The sequence below is a fragment of the Micropterus dolomieu genome, linkage group LG14, assembly GCF_021292245.1.
Source record: "Micropterus dolomieu isolate WLL.071019.BEF.003 ecotype Adirondacks linkage group LG14, ASM2129224v1, whole genome shotgun sequence".
NCBI classification, from domain to species: Eukaryota; Metazoa; Chordata; class Actinopteri; order Centrarchiformes; family Centrarchidae; genus Micropterus; species Micropterus dolomieu.
The window spans coordinates 5,627,419-5,648,796 of record NC_060163.1 but is presented as its reverse complement, the minus strand read 5'-3'; the positions used below and the strand labels follow the sequence as shown (position 1 = coordinate 5,648,796).

General features: G+C 39.8%; 3 protein-coding genes across 6 annotated transcripts in view; 1 reads left to right on the top strand and 2 right to left on the bottom strand.

Moving 5' to 3' along the window:
- The window catches only part of LOC123983346 (SAP30 binding protein), a 16,566-nt gene extending 14,694 nt beyond the window's left edge, over positions 1-1,872 (bottom strand). For both annotated transcript variants that reach the window (XM_046069575.1, XM_046069576.1), the window contains exons 1-2: positions 1,733-1,872; positions 946-1,064 (exon numbers count right to left, since the gene is read on the bottom strand). In XM_046069575.1, coding sequence (XP_045925531.1) covers positions 946-1,064; positions 1,733-1,826 — 213 coding nt within the window. In that variant the 5' untranslated portion in view covers positions 1,827-1,872. The remainder of the gene's footprint in view (positions 1-945; positions 1,065-1,732) is intronic.
- Positions 1,873-3,995: 2,123 nt separating this feature from the next.
- smim5 (small integral membrane protein 5) lies at positions 3,996-7,226 on the bottom strand. The gene is made up of 3 exons (XM_046067968.1): positions 7,095-7,226; positions 5,320-5,510; positions 3,996-4,826 (listed from the first exon to the last, which is right to left on the bottom strand). Exons 1-3 carry the CDS (start codon positions 7,154-7,156, stop codon positions 4,726-4,728), a joined length of 354 nt encoding a protein of 117 aa, XP_045923924.1. The 5' UTR covers positions 7,157-7,226; the 3' UTR covers positions 3,996-4,725.
- Positions 7,227-14,583: 7,357 nt separating this feature from the next.
- Positions 14,584-21,378, top strand: part of LOC123983426 (cerebellar degeneration-related protein 2-like) — a 14,887-nt gene continuing 8,092 nt past the window's right edge. Inside the window, exon 1 of one of the 3 annotated variants that reach the window (XM_046069681.1) lies at positions 14,584-14,963. In XM_046069681.1, the coding sequence (XP_045925637.1) occupies positions 14,885-14,963 (79 nt within the window). In that variant the 5' untranslated portion in view covers positions 14,584-14,884. The other 2 variants (XM_046069682.1, XM_046069683.1) reach the window with 2 other exon arrangements.

Genomic DNA, 21,378 nt, shown 5'->3' with positions numbered 1-21,378 from the left:
CATTTTATACATAGTAGTACAACCGTGGATAGATGTAACAGCAAATTACTATTAATCTTGGCCAAAATATCCATCACTCTGATGAACAATTAACTCCACAGACACACAGTGTCAGGAACTACTCCTGTGAAATAACCCGGTGTCTCTGACTCTAACGTCTACCTGTATATTTACCACTTACTTTATTTCTCATTGTGGCAATTAAGTAGCTGTTCATATTGTATCTATCATATCCACCCACCTCATGTACATAATAATATCTGCACAAACATATTTATTTATTCCAGCATCTGTTGCACTATCCTTCACTACACTATTGTCATGCTGTCTACAAATGTAGTTTAATTTATGGCTCTGTGTGTGTGTGTGTACTGTACGCTGTAGTTTGTGTGTTTTTCTTTAGCTTGTTGTCCTGATTGTTAATGCTTATTCTTTGTATGTGCAGTGAGAGCAATGTAAAACCAGAGTCAAATTCCTCATATGTGTGCACATACATTTTACAACTGGCCATTAAAAGTGATCCTGAAATATCCAAAGTGGTTCATTTTCTAAAGACTTTGCAGTACTAGTACTAATAGTGTTTAGTGTCAAAGGAGGTGATGTGACAAGTCACCCGTCACCCTCCACCAGTACAAAACATAGACATGGAGATTTGGTGATTACACACTCTTCACAAAAACATGTCTTATATCAAATATAATGCAGCTACTGCCATAATCAAACAAGCATTGGTGCAATCCTCTCAGCCTCCTAATGCCCCCCCAGGGTTCAGTGAAGACTACACCATATTCTCTAGCACCACACCCAGTGCACTGCTTTTTCTATCACTTTCAACCAAATGTCAGTGGAATCCAACTGAACAGCCGGTAGAAATAAAACCTAGAGAATGTCATGTTCCTCACAGCAAGAAACAAAGGAAGAATATTTCAGAACTCAAATACTGACCGAGTTGCTCTCTCTGCTGTCTTCATCTCCAGACCCCTTTTCTTCGACATCCTCAGTTCGGTTCAGGTCATCATCACCATAGCTGTACACCAGGCCTCCTCCGCTACCACCACCACCCCCTAGTGACAAATGGGAAGAGACACAGAGGCACAGATGTCAGAAAACTACAAGAGGCGAACAGCATCACTGGCAGCTGGCACTGAAATACTAGGGAATGCAAGTCTTGGTTCAGCATTAGCTTTAACGCATGTCAGTCCTACTAGCAGTGCTTAAAGACTACAGGAAGACACGTCCAAAGCCATACTCCATTCATAAATCTGGCAATTTTAAACACACACACACACACACACACACACACACACACACACACAAAAAGAGAGCCAAAGCACTAAATGAATAACTTAAAAAATAAAACCAAACGCTATATGTGGGACTGGGGGCTGAGAAGTTCACACTGACGTTACAGCATAACAAAAGTCCTCTGTTGCTTAGACCTACACGTTTCTATATCCATTATGTGCCAGGATCAACAAGAACATAAAACCACCAACCCTCTGCTGAAATTATTTTATATGTCTGAACGTTGTACGGTCATGTTTATTTTACAGACTTTAGAGAGTCTTTAACATCCTGGGCTTTCTCTGTAAACTAGCTAACGTTACGTTAGCTATAAGCTAACGTTAGCTACCACATGAAAATCCGGGGCAAGATTCGCTTAGCAACAGACAGCGTTTTTTTAGCTAATATATTAAGAATGAACAAAAGTATTATATTTGTTATGACATACCCGTCTCTTCTAGTTCGGGGTCAGAGTCAGGCTCTGAATCGTCTCCATAGTCTGCCAAAGAGGAAAGCAGGACACTCTTTTTGCCGCTCGCCATTGCTGTATGCGTCGCATAAACGGACGTCGCAGAGTAATAACGTCAGTGAAAGGTTAATGCGCAAGCACCACTGTAGCCCTGGGAGATGTAGTCCTATGTAATGCCCTTATTTGGTGATGCCAGCCGTCTGTGGCTAAACATGGGGAAGTGTTGAGCTTAACACATCATTCTTTTTTAAACAATGTAAACCTGTTAATATATAACCACCATCTAAGTATCCATGTTGTCCATTTCAGACCATATGCTGTTACGAAGAAAATGCTCTGTCCCCCAAGCTCCGATCTCCTCTAAATCACTAAATAATCAAATTACTTTGTCAACATGCTCATAACAACTTTTATATCTTATGACTAACATCAGCATTATGTTGCTGCTACTAATGCTGTAGTTGTATTTCAGAAAATAAATCTCATTTAAAAGACAATCACATACATCCACACACTAAACCAGCCTCAACTTCTGCTGCACAGCTACAGCTCTACCTTTACACCCACTGGATCATAGCCTACACTTTCAGATAAATTTACACTTCCTCATAACATAGTCTTTAATACCTAATTTAATGTTAAAATTTAATTTCAACTCAAGTCTTTAGTCTTGATAAATGTTTGAAAGACACAAGTGATGCATCTTCCAAGATATACCCCGAGCAACTTCCTGTTGAGCTGTAATTTTGGTATTTTTAAACCAGGGCCCTATTTTCCCATATTTTGGTTTCAAAATGACTAGTAGGTACAATAAGTAAAAGTAGATGGTGGCTGCAACATAGTCCTTTGGGGCAGAAACAGAAGTCTCGCTCAAGGAGATGTTCTTGCTCTAAAATCTCGTGAGAGGAAAGTTGTTGCAGTAAGACGTCTTTGGAAACGTGAGTCAGAGTTGGGGACAGGAGTTTGTTGTGTTGGAGTAAAGTTTTGCTAGCAGTTTCTCTATCATGTACCTACTAGTCATTTCGACACCAAAATGTTTGACAATAGGGCCCAGGTTTAAAAATACTGAAACTACCCTTTAAAGACACGTACATGGTTAGGATTTCCAAAAAAAATGTCTTTTAAGAGCAACAAATGACGGTGTTTCAATGGGAATCAGACATTAACAACACATTGAAACATTTTGTCAATAAATGTGTATATAGACTGCCTGAGACATCAGTGATTTCTATGCTTTTCTTAAAGCTCCTTTATTGTGTTGACCGTAAAAAAATGAAAATACCCTAGATGACCCAAAGGTGGACATGTAAATTTAGACAAATTCTCCATTGTGTCCACATTCATTTGACATTTTACATATGAATCAGTTCCCTTCACACGTGGTTAGAGCACTCCATCCTTCGCCCTCTTCTGCTTCTTCTGCTGGTTGTTTCCTCCTGGGCCGCAGCAGCATCCATAAAGCAGAGCAAAGGCCATCAGAAACAGAATTCCCAGCACAAACACTCCTATGACCACAACACCACCCAGTGCCCACGGCTCCTGATGCAACCGATACAGGAACCATTCAGCCCAGTCCTCAGGTGACCCTGTGGGTTTCTGCTGCTCTGGTACACTGCACAGGGAGAGATCAACCACATACAAATGGAGAAATAATGAGTTGAGATAATGTTAGTGGATACCATTAGTTCTGAGTATTGCAGATTAGTGCTTTCTAAAACCAATGGAGCCACATTATCTGCGCGATTTGAAATGAAATGTCTGAATGGTTATAAAACATTACATCAGCTAACATGTTCTCTATCAGCATGCTCCGTAGAATCTGCTGATGTTAAAAACTATTGTCAGCCAACACACTGTGTTCTGAAACTCACCTCTCCATGGCCATGTTTGCTAAATGATCCTCACAGCTCAGCGACTGCCGACAGAGTGTGAATATACTGTAGTGTGTGAGAAAAGCTTTTAGGTTTCAGCTATCCACTCGCAGCCCAGGTACTATTTCAACATAACTGAAAAACTACAGTTTACTATCAGGCTTTCTCTAAATCCAAACTCCAATAGCTCCAATTCTGGATTCCAGGTGACACTTTCATTTGCTCTTTGTGGGCAGGGCAAAGCGAAAGCAACAGCTATTGGTTAATGTTTACTCAAAATATTTACTGGTGGAGGAAGCGAGATCGGATGATAAGGTGTGCATACAACAGTGCAGTGTTTTACTGATAGTATAAAGAGAAACAAGTCAGTATTACAGTGTTTTGTTGAACATTTATTGCATTTCAGTTACAAACACAAATGTAACATTGTATTATCATAGTGAAAAAGACAAACAAACAAAAATATAACAATACATTTGTAACCGCTCACATTTTTTATTGGCACAATTTACAAAAAAATATTCTCTTCACTTGGCCAGCAGAGGGTGCTCTGTCTTTTTACACCAGCAAGGTTCTGCTGAAAACATGCAACTACAAATACACATGCTGGAATGTCTGTACATTTTCCATGTTGCTTTTCACATTCCAGATGAATACCAACAGAATTCCAAACCAGTTCATTTGTAATATCGGAGTCACTGTGACATTCAAGCACAAAACAGCCTTTAAAATTTTTTTTGAATCTTTTCATTCTTTGCTCCACTGTAAGGTTTTTGTTGTTGGAAAAGGCTGCCATACAGTGTTTTATTGTCCTGGTCTGTAATGAATCTTGATGAGTCATGCTACTCTGCTGATTTAAATGGATACCAGTAGCGTGGTCCTCTGGATGTGGATCCAGTCTTCATCCCAGTGCTGGAAATATCATGGAAATATGTCCCCATCCGTCCCTTGATAAATCACCTTTGTTGATTTTCTCCAAAAAACGAACAACTCTGAAAAGGAGTATTTCCCCGATTTATAACTGTGAATAAAGGTGTTGTATCAGGATGGAAGCAAGATGGAGGTTGTATTTACAAGTGGAGTCTTTTCTCTGTCTCAACTTCAGACAGGATGTAGAGGCTCTACTCTGGAGGCTTGGTATTTAGGCTTTCCACAGCAGCAGCAGTGGATACAGGACAGCATGACCATGAAGAGAACTGTAGCTGAAAGGAGAGACAGGGAGCACAGGGGGTAGGAGTCTGATTAGCACATGCTGTGGGTAGAGTTTTTTTTAATCATATTTAAAACTGCATTAACTACAATTTTATATGAACCCATTTATTGACAGGGTCACCTGTAGTGATGGACGCACAGAGAATAATCAACTGACCCTGCAGTTCCCCTTAGCTCTATGAAGCATTTTAGCATATTTCATCTCAGTGTTTTGGTTTTATGGCCCACGACTTCACTGTTGTTCAGTCTCCGCTCTTAGGACTGATAAACTCACCATACTCTACCTCTCCACTTCCAAATGGCAGGCATGTTTAAATTTGAATACTTTTAAACCGACAAAATAATAATATGAAATATAAATATAATAAGCTTCATAGACAATCCTGTTGGAAAAAAAAGTAAAACTGAAAACATTTCCCTTTAGATCCTTTAAACATCATTGAATGAATCTGTGTCTTGTACTAATAGAGAAAAACAACTCACCAACAAACAGGAGAAGCACAAAGAAGGCTCCCAGCTCCAGAGGACTGGCTTGTGGGAGTCCCTGCAGCTTGGTCCACACCTTCTCAAGAATATCCATCACCTCCTGTTTCAACTCCATGCTGACTCTCAGATGCAGGTCCCACAAGGAGATATGAATAAATGCCTCAGATTTTGCTTTCCAGAAGGGAAACCTGGAAAAAAAAAACAAGATACAGTGAATAAATGAGAGTTTCACTGTCTTGTGGAAAGACACACTGAATGTAGAAATTAAGAAGCTATTTTCATCTTCAGCTCCTCCCTTCACTACTGCAATTTTATACTTCCACCCTGCAATTACCCCTCAAGCCTGGTAAGCATATATGCCCTTTATCCCTGAATACTCTATGTGCTTTGTACTCACTCATTACATATCAGCCCCCCTTGTTAACCCACTGATTAACTTGCTCTACACGTAGGTGTATGCAGATACTCCATGTGTCCGCAATGTGTGTGATTCCCTACATTTGTATCCACATACAGGCGGCAACGTCCTGCACGTTCAGTTTAATTATAAACAAGGCAGACTATTTCGGACATGGCATTTCAAGACTGAGGCCTGTCATCATCACTGGAGCAGCTGTGTGTGGGTGAGATCCCACAGGCTGATACTAGACAGGCTGCACAGGAGATAAGGACACAGGGCTGTGAAATGGCAACACAGCAGGACACTGAAGACAGCCAGTCATCAGAGATAAACTCTGAATGGACATGTGCGTCTTAATGACACAGTCAGGAACTAATGTGACTAATCAGTCATGTGTTTCATACATTGTGACTAATAGGAGGTTACGTTTCTTCTTTACTTATTATTTCAAATAAAATGGGACAAGTGTCAGTAGAACAGGTCGTGCCTTCCACAATACTTATTATACTAAGCTGTAGCTCTACTATACTGCCCTACAAGAGAGCAGTAACTACATAAGTAATTTAGTTAAGAAAAGTGTTTCTAGTTTTCAGGCTGGCCAGCAAACTGCATAACATGGAAAAAGGTTATAATGATTTTTTTTATGCCCTGTTAAGCAGATTACTTTATGCCACAAACAGACAAAACAAAGAACCCAAAATGACAGAACTTACATAATACCTAACAAATACGATACTGATTGTGTCAAAAGGGGAAAATTCAGTATCTGCCAGCAAAATGGATTCTTATATAGTTTATAGACTTTTTTTATAACTTACAGTCCACAGTTTAATTGGATTCAATGTATCTCTGTTGAGCCTGTGTCTGCCCATTTACTAATTATATTCATATTTGATATCATTATAATATTCTTTTTGCAATTAAGTAGATTAAAATATATATTTCACAGGCAGTAACTATATAAAGTCATGTGAACTCCACCATATTCAAAAACTAAGATGGCAGTTTAGTGTTATGTTAATAACTAACAGGACTAAGTTAGGAGGTTTTTATTCCCTATCATGACTGGATTTAGCTACTGCCTCATTTAGTTAGCATTATGTGGAATAAAGTCGGTCCATAAAATAGCTGAGTTTCCCTGCCAGTCAGTCAGAACTGAAGAAGTCCTTTGGATGAGGGACGAAACGTCTTCCAGTATCTTCAACCAAGTCCAGTTGCCCTTGATTTTTAACCTTCGTTGGGTCCATAAAAATAGTTTACAACTACAAATAACGACTGGGAAACAATGCATGAGTAAATTTAGTTTAGCTAGCTTTGGGTTAGCCGTGACTCTCACCAGCTAAGACAGCTTTCACTTGATATAATAACTCAACTTAGTGGCACTCTCTTGTTCCACCGACGCAAAACGGTGGTTCGACAGATTTCATTTGTCATGTAATCAGTTGTTCGTTTACTTAAATACCTAATTTCAACATCAATTTCGTATTATATTTTATAAATATCAAGAAATAAAGCTAACGTTAGTTACTGTACCTCAGGATTCCTGACGGTTGCGTTGCTAGGCAACAGTTAAATAGCAAGGAATACGTTTCATAAGGCCTGTAGTACTACTGTAGGCTTAATATACTGTACGACAGTATAGTACTGTAATACTGTACTATAACATACTGTACTACAGCAATATACTAAGCTATACCACTACAATAATACTTTGTCAATGTATGGAGAGTAACGTTAACAAAAACATAAATCAATATAGCACATAATAAACACAGTAAATGCAACACCTAGCCTACATTGCAGTACATTCAATAAGGTCAGCTGTAAGTGATTACATTTATTTATGTAATTAATTAATACATTTACAAAATTAAGAGAAATACACAAGTATGTAAGGAAGCTATTATTAAACAAAAGTATACAAAAAAATCTCCAAACAGTTTAGATCTTGAAGTTCTTTATGCTATTTGTACAGGAAGTGTATTTGTGAAACCAGACTGCCACCTTACATTGATTGTTTTTTTTTGTGTGTGTGTGGCTGGCACATCACAATGTTTTGGTTTACAGCAACTCACACAGGAAGAACCACATTTCCTGGCATCACTATGTGCAGAAATTCTGTATGTCCTTTGGATATACTGTATTTATAATTTTTTAGAAACTCATTGTGATCCAGAAATCTCTTCCCAATATTTCCTCTAAAGTGCATTGATGTAACTATGCCTACACATATGTGCATTTGTTCATAGGTGTATTCTTGTTTGGTTTCTGGAAGCCTCTCCAGCTGATTGTGAAGATCTCAACCACCTGCCAAAGTTAGTCTAAAGAATATCTGACCTCTGCTGCTAGCCCTCTCTGCTCTGCAATCTCCTCTTGTCTTTGTCCTTCCACTGCACTCCCATGTCATTTTTAATATGAAGCAGAACATAGTCAGAGACCAAAACATGCTGCAGACATCTTCGTAATGGAGAGGAAAATAACTTTTTTGCAAGGTAGTGTAAATATGTTTGTGTCACCGAAAAAAAGCTTCTTAGGGTTCTTTCTTTGTATGCATAAAAAGTCTAAGATGGCATTGAATTTAATATATGAGTTTAATATTTATCCACAAGTAACATATGAAAGCAAAAAACAGGCTCTTACCTCTGCAGTGAGTGAATGTGAGCAACTTCACGTTAAGGCCGTCACCTTTTCCACTTTTTAACTCTTCTGTGAAAGAACCAAACACAGCTGTGCATAAAACCGTCCCCACAATGATTCACAGATCTCTACTTCTTGTTTTCACCCTCCCCCTCTTCTCACTCCTCCTTTGGTCTTTCTCAAGTTTGTTTGTGGTGCCTGCTGATCACAGGTTCTTCATCGAATTAGCCAGCTCCGGTTCAGACTGGGAGACCAACTGGATGTTTGGAGGTAATCTGACTCTTTCAGTCGGTCTGCAGCCGTTTGACTGCAACTGTTCCACCGGTGTGTGTTCACTTTCTCCTACTCTGACTGCTAACTTCTGTTCTCAGGGAGTTTGTGCACCTCCTCCCTCTCCTCCTCCTCTTTCACCCTCCCTCTCGCCTCCCAGCCTCTCCTTCCCAAATCGACTTGTTCACTGCTGCTTATGCTGTCTCTCACTCCCCCTCACCCTCTGTCCTGTCTTTACATCTGAACACCCATTCCCTGTTTGTTCCCCTTCTCTCTCTCTCTCCCTCTCTCTCTGTTGCTAAAGACCAGCTGTGCCAGGGCCTCTTTTTTTGTCTTCAGTCACCGTGGAGATGAAGCTCCTTCTAAAAGGAGCAGGGGGTGGTATGTGTGTGTGCGCGCCCGTCTGGTGTCCCGCCAGCTGACTCCCATATGCATGTACATTTGCATTTGCTGTTGATTCTCTATTGTTTCCTCCATGAGTGTTATACAACAGAGATTTTCAGAAGTGGAGGCACTACTGGTAAATCCAATGTAGGCTGATTTTCCTCCTGTGAGTTCCTCGTCAGCCTTTGTCAGAGGTGGGGTCTCAAGTGCTACGGAAAGCGTCACAAAGTTTGAAAGACAAAACTATGAGGCCTTTCCTTTCTCTTTTTTGTTGTTTATTTTCTGAGCTTCTGAGTTAATTTCCTGAATAGCTGCCTGGCTGGTGTGTGCTTTGAAGGTCAATTGTGTGGGCGTCTACATGCATTAGGATATTTGGGTTTTCCAGGCAAAGCCCATTCATCCACAAATGGCCATTACTCATTTCTCAAACCTTATCGGAACACTATACCGAGTTTCTGAGATGGAAATGTGTCAAAGTTGAAGCTAGTCAAGATGTTGCCTAGTCTAAAGTTATGCGTCTTTGCCAGAAATGGTCTTGTAGTATACTGTAAATGTGTCAGACACATTAGCAAACAGTTGCATTTTTACATATCCAGCTGAAAGGGAGCAAAATTATCTGGAGTCATGTTTGAAGCGACCTAGACAAACATTTTGTCCAATATTCACATTCCTTTGAGCGCCACAGACAGCTATAAACACAACGTTGACATATTATAGCCTTTTAATGTTGGCATGGCTAATGTGTTAGCAAACAATTGCCTGTAAAAACATCTTGCAGACATGAATTGACATTAGCATTCATGTAGCAGTCATCATATTGTCTCCTTTTTGGCTCTGTTTTGGTCTACACCAGCTACTGAGGGAAACATCTGGCTCTTTAGCTGCTAATTGTTATGTTCTCCAGCTAGTCGCTAACTTTCACTGCCTGCTGTTTGGTGCTGGGAAGTTAGTGTACAATGGGTTTATTAGAGCTTTTTCACTTAAAACAGCTGCTTGCTGGGGCCAGAACAACGCCATGAGAATGATGGAACAGTAATTGGCGTTGTAAACCCAACACAATGATATGAAAGATGCTAACAAGCTACACAGCGCTGAGGGGAACTGCAGCATTGGGTGATAATTCTCTATGGGTTCGTCACTAGCCTCTATAAATCTTTTTTTTTATGAGATCACAAATGTAATTATTCATTCAGTTGTTGTAGCTCATTACTTAATCTCCTTTTGCATGATCTGTGTGTGCTATTCACATTCATTGCTCATTGACTCCTCAGCACATTCAACATTGGACGGAACAGAATTTCTTACAGCAAAAAATTCTGCCTACAGCCACAAGTCTTCGCTCATTGGCATATCCTCAATGTGAATTCACATCTCATCTCCATTCTAAATACTGTAGAAGAAAACTTTAATTCATTGTGGGGGTGTAATCGACATTGATGGACAGGGTCAGTGGTTTATGAGTATGTAGGGAGTGTGCAACAATAGGCTGATTTGCATTGACCCACTGTGTGATAGGATGTGGGGTAGTCTTGTGAATGAAGGCCAGTTGAGTCCATCTCCATTCAGGCTTTGGTGTAAGCACTATAACTCTGTGACCCCTGACACTGTCAAACACAGGGTGCTCTCTACACCCTCTTATCTGCAGCCTTATTGAGCCTCATACACGGAACATTGATTCTGCTTTATTTTCATCTTGACTTACACAACTGTGAAGGAATCCAAAAATGTTCACAAAAAACAATGCCAATGCAGAGAGTGTGCCAAATCTCCTTGGCAGGAAATATGTGGAATGTACCACACAGGTGAGAAACGTAATCAGTGACTCTGATCATACTTTCTGGAGAGAAACTGCCTTCTACTACTGAAAGGAAACATGTATCGAAAGTAAGTGGCACATTCTTGTAACAAATGGATGCAGTCATGCGTTTATTTCTTGTCACTTAGACAACTTACTATTTTTCAGTAAATGCTCTCCCTAATGAACCACCTAACATGACACACATAACACATGTTCTCGTGTCTCTGCATTGGCTTCGGGTTAAATAAAAAAATAATCGCAAACTGTACTGTAACTCTACAAAGCGTCACACTGCCCTGCTCCACCTATCAGATTTATGTAGTCATCTTGCAGAGGCCTTCACATAGTTTCAAGACTGAAATCTAAACTTAAATATAAAATTACCGGAGATCCTTTTTCTTTATTATTATTACAGTGCTAACTTGTGGAGTACTTTAAAATATTGGACTGAACGTGTTTCAATGTTAACAATGCAACTGAAAACAGTCCTTTACTTACCGCACATTTAAACAGGTTTGTTTTGTTGTGGTTTTGTTTTTCATTGTATATACCTGTACATATACATATACATGCCTGTTATGTTATGTTAAAGGTTCTTTGTTTTTCTGTGTCTGTATTTCCCTTGGAGTTTGTGCTATGTACAGTAAATATGGGCAGGCAATGCTTGTTTAAGTGGAAGCTAAGCTGTGAAAAGTAATTTAATTAAGTGAATACATCGACAGTAATAGGCATTATACCAGCTTCATACACCTAATCTGCTTTCTGCTTTCATTCGTCTTTTCATGTGCAACATATTGAGTGGGATGATGAAATAATGGAAACCCTGTTTTTGCCTCTGCGTCTTTTCAGTTCTCCTCGATCTGACCTGGAATGATGCCATTGTCTTTTTATTTACATGTCAAAATAAAAAAGCATTGCATTTATAGACTCTACACTACACTCACTAAACATAGTGTACCAGTGTGCATGTCAGTTTGTATGCATATATTGTGTGAATGTGTGATCACATGCAACTGCATTTTTTTTTTTTTGTGCAATTGTCTTCTGTTTGTAAAAGGAGGGACAGTCTGAGTTCTGAGAATTCTGTGTGTGCGTAAGGGAGAGAGTAAACAAGACAGTTAACGTTATGATAATAATAATCCCATTCATAGTGGTCTAAAACAGCCCATATTCCTTATAACATAGTAGAGGCCTTCACCACAGAATTAGCCATTAGCTGCAAAAAGCGCATCCATTAGCTCACACAGTCAGGCTGATGATACATGTATGGATGGTAAATAGCACACATTGCTTTCATCACACAAACCAACCATTTGAATTGCTAAACAGGTCATTTTTTCCTCTGCTTTCAGTTAAGACAAAGCTTCCCAGAATTCTGAGCAGACGTCTGTTTTCAATCAAATCTCTCAGTCTCTCTCTTTTTTAACCCTTGGTCAAACTTTTTTCCTCAAGTTTAGTGTAACCAGACTTAACTAATGTAACCATGCATGTGTGTTCTCCTGTGTGTGTGTGTGTCTGTGTTCCAGATCATCAAAATGATTCAGATTTGGAGGAAGATGACACCTTCAAAATGTCTCTTATGGCATATGACACATCATGTTACATACCGTCATACAGCACGATAATCACTGAAATTATTGCAGTTCAGATCTACCCGCTGCTGCACCCTAAAAAAAACTCCCCATTCCAGTCATCACAACAACAGCTGGTATTGATACGGCAATTATTTCAGTACGTGTGTATTGAGTTATTCAACCAATATCCTCAGAGGGCATTTGAAATTCACTGTGTGATTGGAATATATGACCGTTATGACGAGAAGGTAAATGTTCCATAAACGTACCTATTATAATAACTATGTATTAAATCATATTTAACAATGATAGCAAGGAGCTGTGATGTGTAGAGGGAGTAATGCATGGAAGTATTTATACAGTCTGTGATTCATTCAGATGATGATACCTGATGTTATTGTGGCACGCATAATACTCGAGCATGCCCTCTAGTGTTGTAAATAACACATAACTGCTTGTAGCAGAAGTGAGCTGAATCATTTTGCAGCACTTACCTACAGTACAAGTGAACGTAATAGGTCACGGATGGAGGTCAGTCAGCTGCTACAACACTTACACAACTGCAAAAGTCTCACATTTCCAAATCAGAAGCTCCCAGACAAATTATGGACAGCATAACCTGCCTGACCAGATTAGCAATCCTGTTCACTTGCTTCCAGTTTATTTGGACGATTCAAAATTCGGCTCATTTTAGACAATTTTATTTCAACAAAACTTGTGTACATTTGATAACTCTGGCAGGGTTCTATGGGAAAATATTTTTCTAACTATGACTATTGTTTCTATGGTTTGGGGTATTAATTCAAAACTCATATAGTTTTTGCACTAGAATACTGTCAAATAGATTACCAGAATACCCAGATTGTCACAAGTATTATCATCATCAGCTTCAGGTGGCTGCTTCAGATTCAGTCCTGAATCTGATGCTCTATGTCCATCAGACCATAGAGCATCTTCACACAGGAACAAAGCAGCTTCTACACAAAATGGCTTTTAGTGATAGAGTTGTGATATTACAAAGAGCACACTCCCTTTGGGTGCACTCATGTACTGTAGACCACATGAATAATTCATATCTAAATATATTGTAAAATGAGCTGAAGTGTGATTTTAAAAATTGCTTCAGCAGTAGAACATCCACCCATGTACCCCTTCACAAACAGCCACCACCCTTACAACCCAGACTCACTGCAATAGACATTATATTATCAGGCCATGTCTTGAATTGCTTACACAGTCTGTGTTTGGATTCTTTTATTCACTTTTTGCAATGGTGGAAGTACCGAGACATTGTACTTAAGTAAAAGTAGTAATACCATACTGTAAAAATACTTTGGAAGTGCTTAAGTAAAAGTAAAGTATTAGCATTAAAATATAGGCCTACTTAAAATACTAAAAGTAAAATGACTCATTATGCATATTATTAATTTCACACTCATAAATTGCCTATTATAGTATTTAAATCATTGATACATTCACACATTCATACATGTGTGTACTTAATGTAATGTTAAAGCTGGTAAAAGTGGGGCTTTCATAATGTAGGCTATTTGTTGATAATATTTTGTATTGACAATCTGAATCTGAAAAGTAACTCCTAGTTTAAGCTTTAGAATAAATTTATTGGTTGCAATATTTGAGAAAATGTACTTCCCACCAATGCTTTTTGACACAGACACACCAGTAAAAGTCAGTAGTGCAGCCACAAGAATACCTACAGCATCCCTTACTGGTTTCCCACCCGTGAACACTGCCAGTTGTGGGGCCCAGTTAGAAGCGGTGCTGTCATAAACTTTCTGGGGATTCACCCCTAGACAGCCTTTATTGTGGATTAAACATTAAACATAAAATTGGTCAGATTAACCAGTGCAAATTCCTACTGTAGTCACAATTTTTCAGGCCTCCCTGAATCTGGGATCCAAGTCAGATGTAGGCTATGAGGTAATGTAGCGTTTACATGCTGTCTGAAATTTTAGCCTGGTGATCTTGTATTAGTTTGGTTACCTTTAAACATGTGTGCCTGTGGTCTATATAAATAATGCCATGTGGACCGTAGATGGCGCTCCTGACCGAAATCGAAAAATCGAATTGAAAACAAAACTGCACTCTTGCAGCTTACGAGCAGCACGTGAAGGCATCGTGAGTCCGCTGCTGAAAACAGGTAGAAAGGAAGTGCTGTTATTGCAACATCGATGCCACGTCTGTAGGATCTGCAGCAGCTGCAGCTGCAGCGGCGGCTGGTCTGTGGACCGGGATGGGCCGGTGCTGGGCGGTGGGGGGATGAGAGGAAAAGGTGGGAGTGACCGAGGAGAGGGAGGAAAGAGGAAACACGTAGAGCCCTGGTAGAGCCACAACACAACACTCCCTGAGTGAGAAAAAAAAGAAGCCTGTGCGCAGATCCAGCCTGAAGGAGCGAACTGCCTTCTGGAGGAGCAGCCCGCGGGAGCATCTATTGTTCGGATAGAGGGGCTTGTTTCTGCGGTTTTCCTGGGGTCACCCATGGTAAGCTCAGGGACAATGGAGGAATTCGTAACCGAAGAGGAAGAGCCGTGGTACGACCAGCAGGACCTGGAGCAGGGTAAGACAAGACACCATCCTCCTTCCCTGCCTGATCGCAGCATCCATCAGCTGCTGGCGCCGGCCGGTCAGCTGGCCTGCACTTAACAAAGGCTCCCTGTCATGGAAAGAGACGGCAGAGATGTCATGTAGATGTCTGTCCTCGGTTTCATTGCAACCATTTAAACGTTGAAGTAGTTTCTAAGGAGCAGGCTGCCCTTCTTTGACAACAATGCGTTGAAAACGTGCCAAGCAGGGCCTTGTATTGCTGGAGATAGTCAGCATCGGACAGACCCTCAGTAACAGTAATAATCTGTACTTTATGGTCGATTTTGACATTATCAAGCAAAATGCACAATGTTTTCTGGTTCCAGCTTCTCAAATGTGATTTCGCTGTTTTTATGTTTTTTATCATTGTACAATGAATATAGTTTCCAGTGTTTGGGACTGTTGTTCAGATAAAACAATCATAAGCCCTAGTATTTTGGTATAGAATTTCACAGTTTCATAATACAGAGTAATTAGAATGAAAGGCTCAGCCTCATCACCTGTGTTCATCATTTCAAAGGCATTTACCCATCATTTTGGTCTGACATAAATGCTGGATACACAAGACAAGCAATAATATTGACACAGGTTAAGATAAGTATTTGGTTTTTCACAGAAAGGTTCCCAAATTTGGTTTCTGTTTGCCTTTGCTATTCCTAGAAAACTAGAGATCAAGGTTTATCCACTTTTTAAATTTCCACTGGACAATTTTAATTTAACAAAGCAACTCAAAGATGCACCACTTGCTTAATGTGTTTGCCAAAATAGTATACCATTGTTGTTGGTGTTGGGGTCTAAATATTGGTGTGAAACCAGCTATTAACCATCAGGCTGTAAAGCGACAGCCTTATTCTGTATTTTTCATGTCATTTGATGTTGTGCTAGATTGCCATTATTTTTTTATTCCTGATTAATCCATCGCATCATTGATTACTCTTAAGTTTATAAAAAAAATAAGAAAACCTCACAGATCACAATTTCCTAGATCCAGAGATGATGTCATCAAATGTTTTGTTTTGGGGATTCATTTACTGTCAGTTGGCTGATTAATCTACTCAAGTGCAGTCTATGAGTGCAGGCAGTGAGGACTGAATGAACTTCGCAAAGGGAAAATCTTGCTAAAACAAGCCAGCAGGAGAGATCGCTGTTCAGCCTTTGTCTAATTAACCTAATTCACAGTCAGCTAATTAACCCCCATCTTTGCATTAAGGCCACCTGCTCTACACGGCTGCATGTGAGTGAATCTATCTCATGTACATGAGAGACTTAAAGGGAGAACTGGTAACCAGAAAACAACAATTTAAAAGGTCTACAAATTTATTTTCATATATTTATATTTATATATTATATTTACATTATTATTGATACAAAATGTATTTCAACACATGCCGGATGGACTATCAGCCAGTTTTCGTACAGATGAGGACTGGCTTTTTATGTTCAGTCGAACTAACAACAGTCACATACATGAAACTACACTTTCGATGAGGTCACTTTGTTCATATGCACTGATAATCCAGAAAGACATTTATCAGCCAGTTTACCCTAAATTTGATATACAATGTAGGGCCTAGAATCTGAAAATTCTGGGAAAAACAAAGTCAGTAAACATTTTTTGCATGCTCCTGACTGCAGGTTAAAAAATGAAAGAAAATGACTAATAACAGACTCCTCACTGTTCTCTGCACCACTTTCCATTTCCTGTCTCTCTTCATCTCTCAATCACTTGTCCTTGTAGCAATAATTATAATGGTACATTTCCGGGGAGTTGAAATGGTGCTGATGCTGTGATTTCACTGGACTAGAAAACAAACATGCACACGCAGGCAGACATGCACCTGCGTAATGGGTCTGTTAGGCAACCTCTTTCCTGCACACACACTTGACTAGACCTGAGGATGAAAATAGATCTTCAGTGGTCTTTTATTTTGTGAACAGTGAGGAAGGAAGAGAGAGAGAGCAGCAGAGAGGGCAAAAATTCAAGATTGAAAAGTCAGAATGGCAGGTGTAGTGTCTTACTGTGTGCGTCCTTGTTGAGAGCTCTGTGCTTGATGGAGCAGAGAGGATGTCGGGCCTCTCAGAGCAACGCTGTGCGTCAAAGTGCTGACTGCCTGAGCTCATCTTTTGTTGTGCGACATTTCAGGATGCCACGAATCCTTCAGAGAGCGATCGAGAGAGAGAGAGAGAGAAAGACACCACTGTCATTGTGTTTCAGTACCTTGTTGTCATGCAGGAATCACTGGCAGGCCGATCAGTCTGATCTGAGTGTTGGGGGAGAAAAGGACTCTTTTACAAGTTTTCCGATAGCGGGGAAACATGGAGGAATGAAAAGACAACTCGTTACTCAAGATCATGTACAGCTGGAACAATTATTTATATGAATAATTGATTGACAGAGAAATAATTTGCTACCATTCTGACAATCTTTTCAATAATACTGAAAACATGCCACAACCTCTGGTTCTGTCTTCTCATATAAGAGAGTTTTGCTACTTTTCTCTGTCAGATGTAATTTGAAAATGTTTGGGTTTTGGTCTTTTGGTCAAACACAGCAAGACATTTGAAGACGTCATCTTTGGCTTTGGGAAGATGTAATGGGCATTTTTTCACAATGTTTCATATTGGTGTTTCAAACTAAATGGCAGATTAATGAAATAATTATTAGTTGCAGCCCTAAAATAGTGTAACTCTGCTCCTGCTGCTTCTTTGGAATCAGTGATTTTAAAATGCTTTACCATATCACTTCACTTCTGTGGAGGAACTGTTTAGTTATCGCTACTTCTGTCAAGAGATTGTTTGCAGACAAGCAGATTTTAATAACATCTGATGGAAATTCATGGGCCATGGAAGAATTTATAAATTTTTATTTATTTGTGATTAAATTCTCGTCAGCATGGTCTATTTGGCTAAAGCTATATTTTGCAGTTAATGGTGGGTCCAGTATTGTTAGCCCAGATTAATTTAATTGGATTGGTCATTTTCCTGAAAATTTTCCTGAAAAAAGACGTTTTCTTGAAAGAACCTCTGTTTCTAATACGTTACTAATGATAGGGAAAGCACACATGACGTTCTTCAGTTTAAAAGCAGTTTTTTTTTTCAGATGAATTGTCTTTAAAGAACAGCTCTGTTTAAATGAAAGTTGCAGAAAATGTAACTGAACAGCTAGCAAAAATAAGATATATCCAAATACTTGAGCTAAGTAGAGAAGGGGTGGAGGAGGCGAGGCCTGGTTGCAACCTCATTTAGAAGATACACAAGTACATCAACTCCAAGTGAAGTGATTCTGTAAATTTTAATGTTGCTTAGTTGTGGCGTTAGAGCTTCTAGCAGCTAATATGAAGCTACTGGCAACAGATGGTTAGCTTAGCTTAGCATAAGGACTGGGAGCAGGACTGAAAGAGCTAGCCTAGCTCTGTCTTAAGGTAACAAAATATGCCTACAAACACCTCTAAAGCTCAGTAATTAATTATATCTCATTTGTTAAATCTGTACACTGTTAAAAAAAAAAGACACTGGTTGGTGTGCCAGTTGTTAGGTAGTTGTTTCACCTTGTTTCTAGTCTTGGCACTAAGCTAAGCTAAACAGCTTCATATGTATCGGAAAGAGATGAAAGTGGTATCAATCTTTTTAACTTTTGACAAGAAAGCCAATAAGCATAATTCCCGAAATGGTGAACTCTTCCTGTCATTTAAGAATGAAGCTCTTTATTTGTTTTGAAATTTAGCAGATGTCAAACTTGGAAAGCAGAGTTCTCCTGTTATGATGTAGTTACAGCTCACATTTCAAGACTTGAAGCAGAAAAACAGGACGAATTCAGAGATGGAAGTAGGATGCGTGTTTGTTTGGGCTTATTGTGTGTTAGCCAGAGCCTCTACTGACCCAAGTCAAAGACGAAAATGCGTGGCTCCTTCAGCTCAGAGTAGATGCTTGTTTGTTTGACTTACATCTGATTAGAAGCTTCCTTTGCTGTTTAAATGCTCCTGGCACAGCTTAAGAAGTGTTTATACTGCCTAAGGACAGAGTATTAAAGCGCAACGATCCCTGTGTGGACCATAAAAACATTGCTAAATACTGCTGATTTGGCATATCATGCATTAGGGGGGTCTATGGGCAGAAAGGCTGTCTCCTATAGCATTACATAGCGTAATTTATATCTGGCCACTGAATGTTTTTTAGAATAAGTGGGGTCTGCAGCACAGGCAAAGAGGAAGAGGAGAAGTCTTGTTTTCCACATTCCAATAAAACTCATGGGAGATCTGGACCTACCCAAACAACACAGCCTGCAGAAGAGATCTCCACATACAGTGTAATAATCCGTGCTCATCTACATGTGCACACATTCAAACACACACTCAGCAGCTGTTTGCATTGAAAAGATGTATAAAATTTGAAACATACAGTAGACCTGCCTTTAATGTGTGAAATGTGCAACCCAGTTCTTTGGACTCACAAACACACTCCCAGCTGCTTACAGCGGGTTTTCTGGAGGATGCAGGAAATGCATCTGTCATACGTGATGTGATTACGCTAGAGTTCCTGCCTCAGTGGTCTCATCCTGTGTGGGTCAAGCCTCAGGTCTGTCTGGAGCTTGTGGCGAGTATTGACTTGCCAAATTGTTTGCTAGTGCATCGATCAACTCACCCACGCTCTCCCACCTTTACTTTCTCTAGTCTCTTGGATTTGGATTAGTCTTTTGGATGTGGACAGCTCACTTTCCCTCTCTGGCAGCCAAAGAGACATCGACGTCTGAATGTGGACACTAACACAGTGTTTGGGTTGTCTGGTTTTCTTGTTGGAATTTGGTTTTGGGTTTCCAAGATTGGCTCGAGGCTGGATAGGATTGAAAGAGGCTGTCTCTGCTTCTTTTTAGTTTATTTATGGGAGGAATGTTGGACTGACATTATACTGACCATGACATTACGGCATGGTCTATGTATTACTAGTTATTTCCAGAATATTACACAAATTACACAAATCTCATTTACTAGCCTTTTCCGTAGCTTTCAACAGAAACCAATGGTCTTCATCAGCAGATGGAGTTTTCTCAGTTTCTTTGCTGGGTGACATACGGTCTTGATGGTCTTCGTTCCACCATCACAGGGGTTGGTGGTAATTATAAGTTCCATACTTGGGTCACAACTGGGGCATCTTTCATTCATGACAACAAAGTAAACTCTAATCCAAGGAAGACTGAGAGGAGGTTGAAAGCTCTGGAAAAAAGCTGGTAAGTTGACCATGAGTTACGATATAAGATTCTCTCACTAAACAGCCTCAGGAACAAAAAGACTGCGAAACAGAGGAGTAGAAACCTGGTTTCTATATCTGATGTCTCTTTGTTTTTCCTGTTACAATGTTACTGCTCCCTGGTGTGATATGTGAAAGAGCTCATCTAACGTCACCACCATACTTTGCCTTTGAGGCATACGTAACATGCCATAGGCTGCTCATGTTCATCATGAAAGATTTTGATTCCATGCTTTGCGTTGTAAACTTCTCCCAAAGAGCCTTTCTAGTTAACTCGTCCCAGCAGAAAGAGGGCTGCGTGGACTCAATCCAGCATTGATGAGGAATCCATTCAGTTGTACCTGAGCTGCTGACGCCAGGGCCCCGCAGGAATTCATTAAGCTATCATCACAGAGGGAAGTGTGTAAGTCAGTTCATATGGAGCTGTTGGCATGCTTAGCTTGCTGCTCATTAGTCTAATTGAAGGAGGCGAGGATAGGACTGCCAGGTAGAAGAGGGGCTTGGTTTCAGAACATGCAGTGACTGAAAGATAGAGCCTGATTGATATTGGATTTTTAAAGCTAATAGAAATATTGAAGGGATAAAAGTAGCTCTGTACAATATATGGGTACTTATTCTTAACATAAAGCATGAACAAACACAGACATTATGTGTACCTTTGATAACCTAAAATTGCAACAAACAAGTCCATGTCCATCGTCAACCGCTTATCCTGCGTACAGGGTCGCGGGGGGCTGGAGCCAATCCCAGCTGACATCGGGCAAAAGGCTGGGTACACCCTGGACAGGTCGCCAGTCCATTGCAGGGCCACACAGACAAACAACCACTCACACTCTGCAACAAACAAGTGTACATTATATTTTTAACAGGATCTGTGAACTTATATTAATTGATCTGGCCACTTGAGGGCGGCAGAAACAAGCTGTTAACACAATAATGACATACAGTGGGTACGGAAAGTATTCAGACCCCTTTAAATTTTTCACTCTTTGTTTCATTGCAGCCATTTTCCAAAAATCAAAAAAGTTCATTTTATTTCTCAGTAATGTACACTCAGCACCCCATCTTGACAGAAAAAAACAGAAATGTAGAAATTTTTGCAAATTTATTAAAAAAGAAAAACTGAAATATCACATGGTCATAAG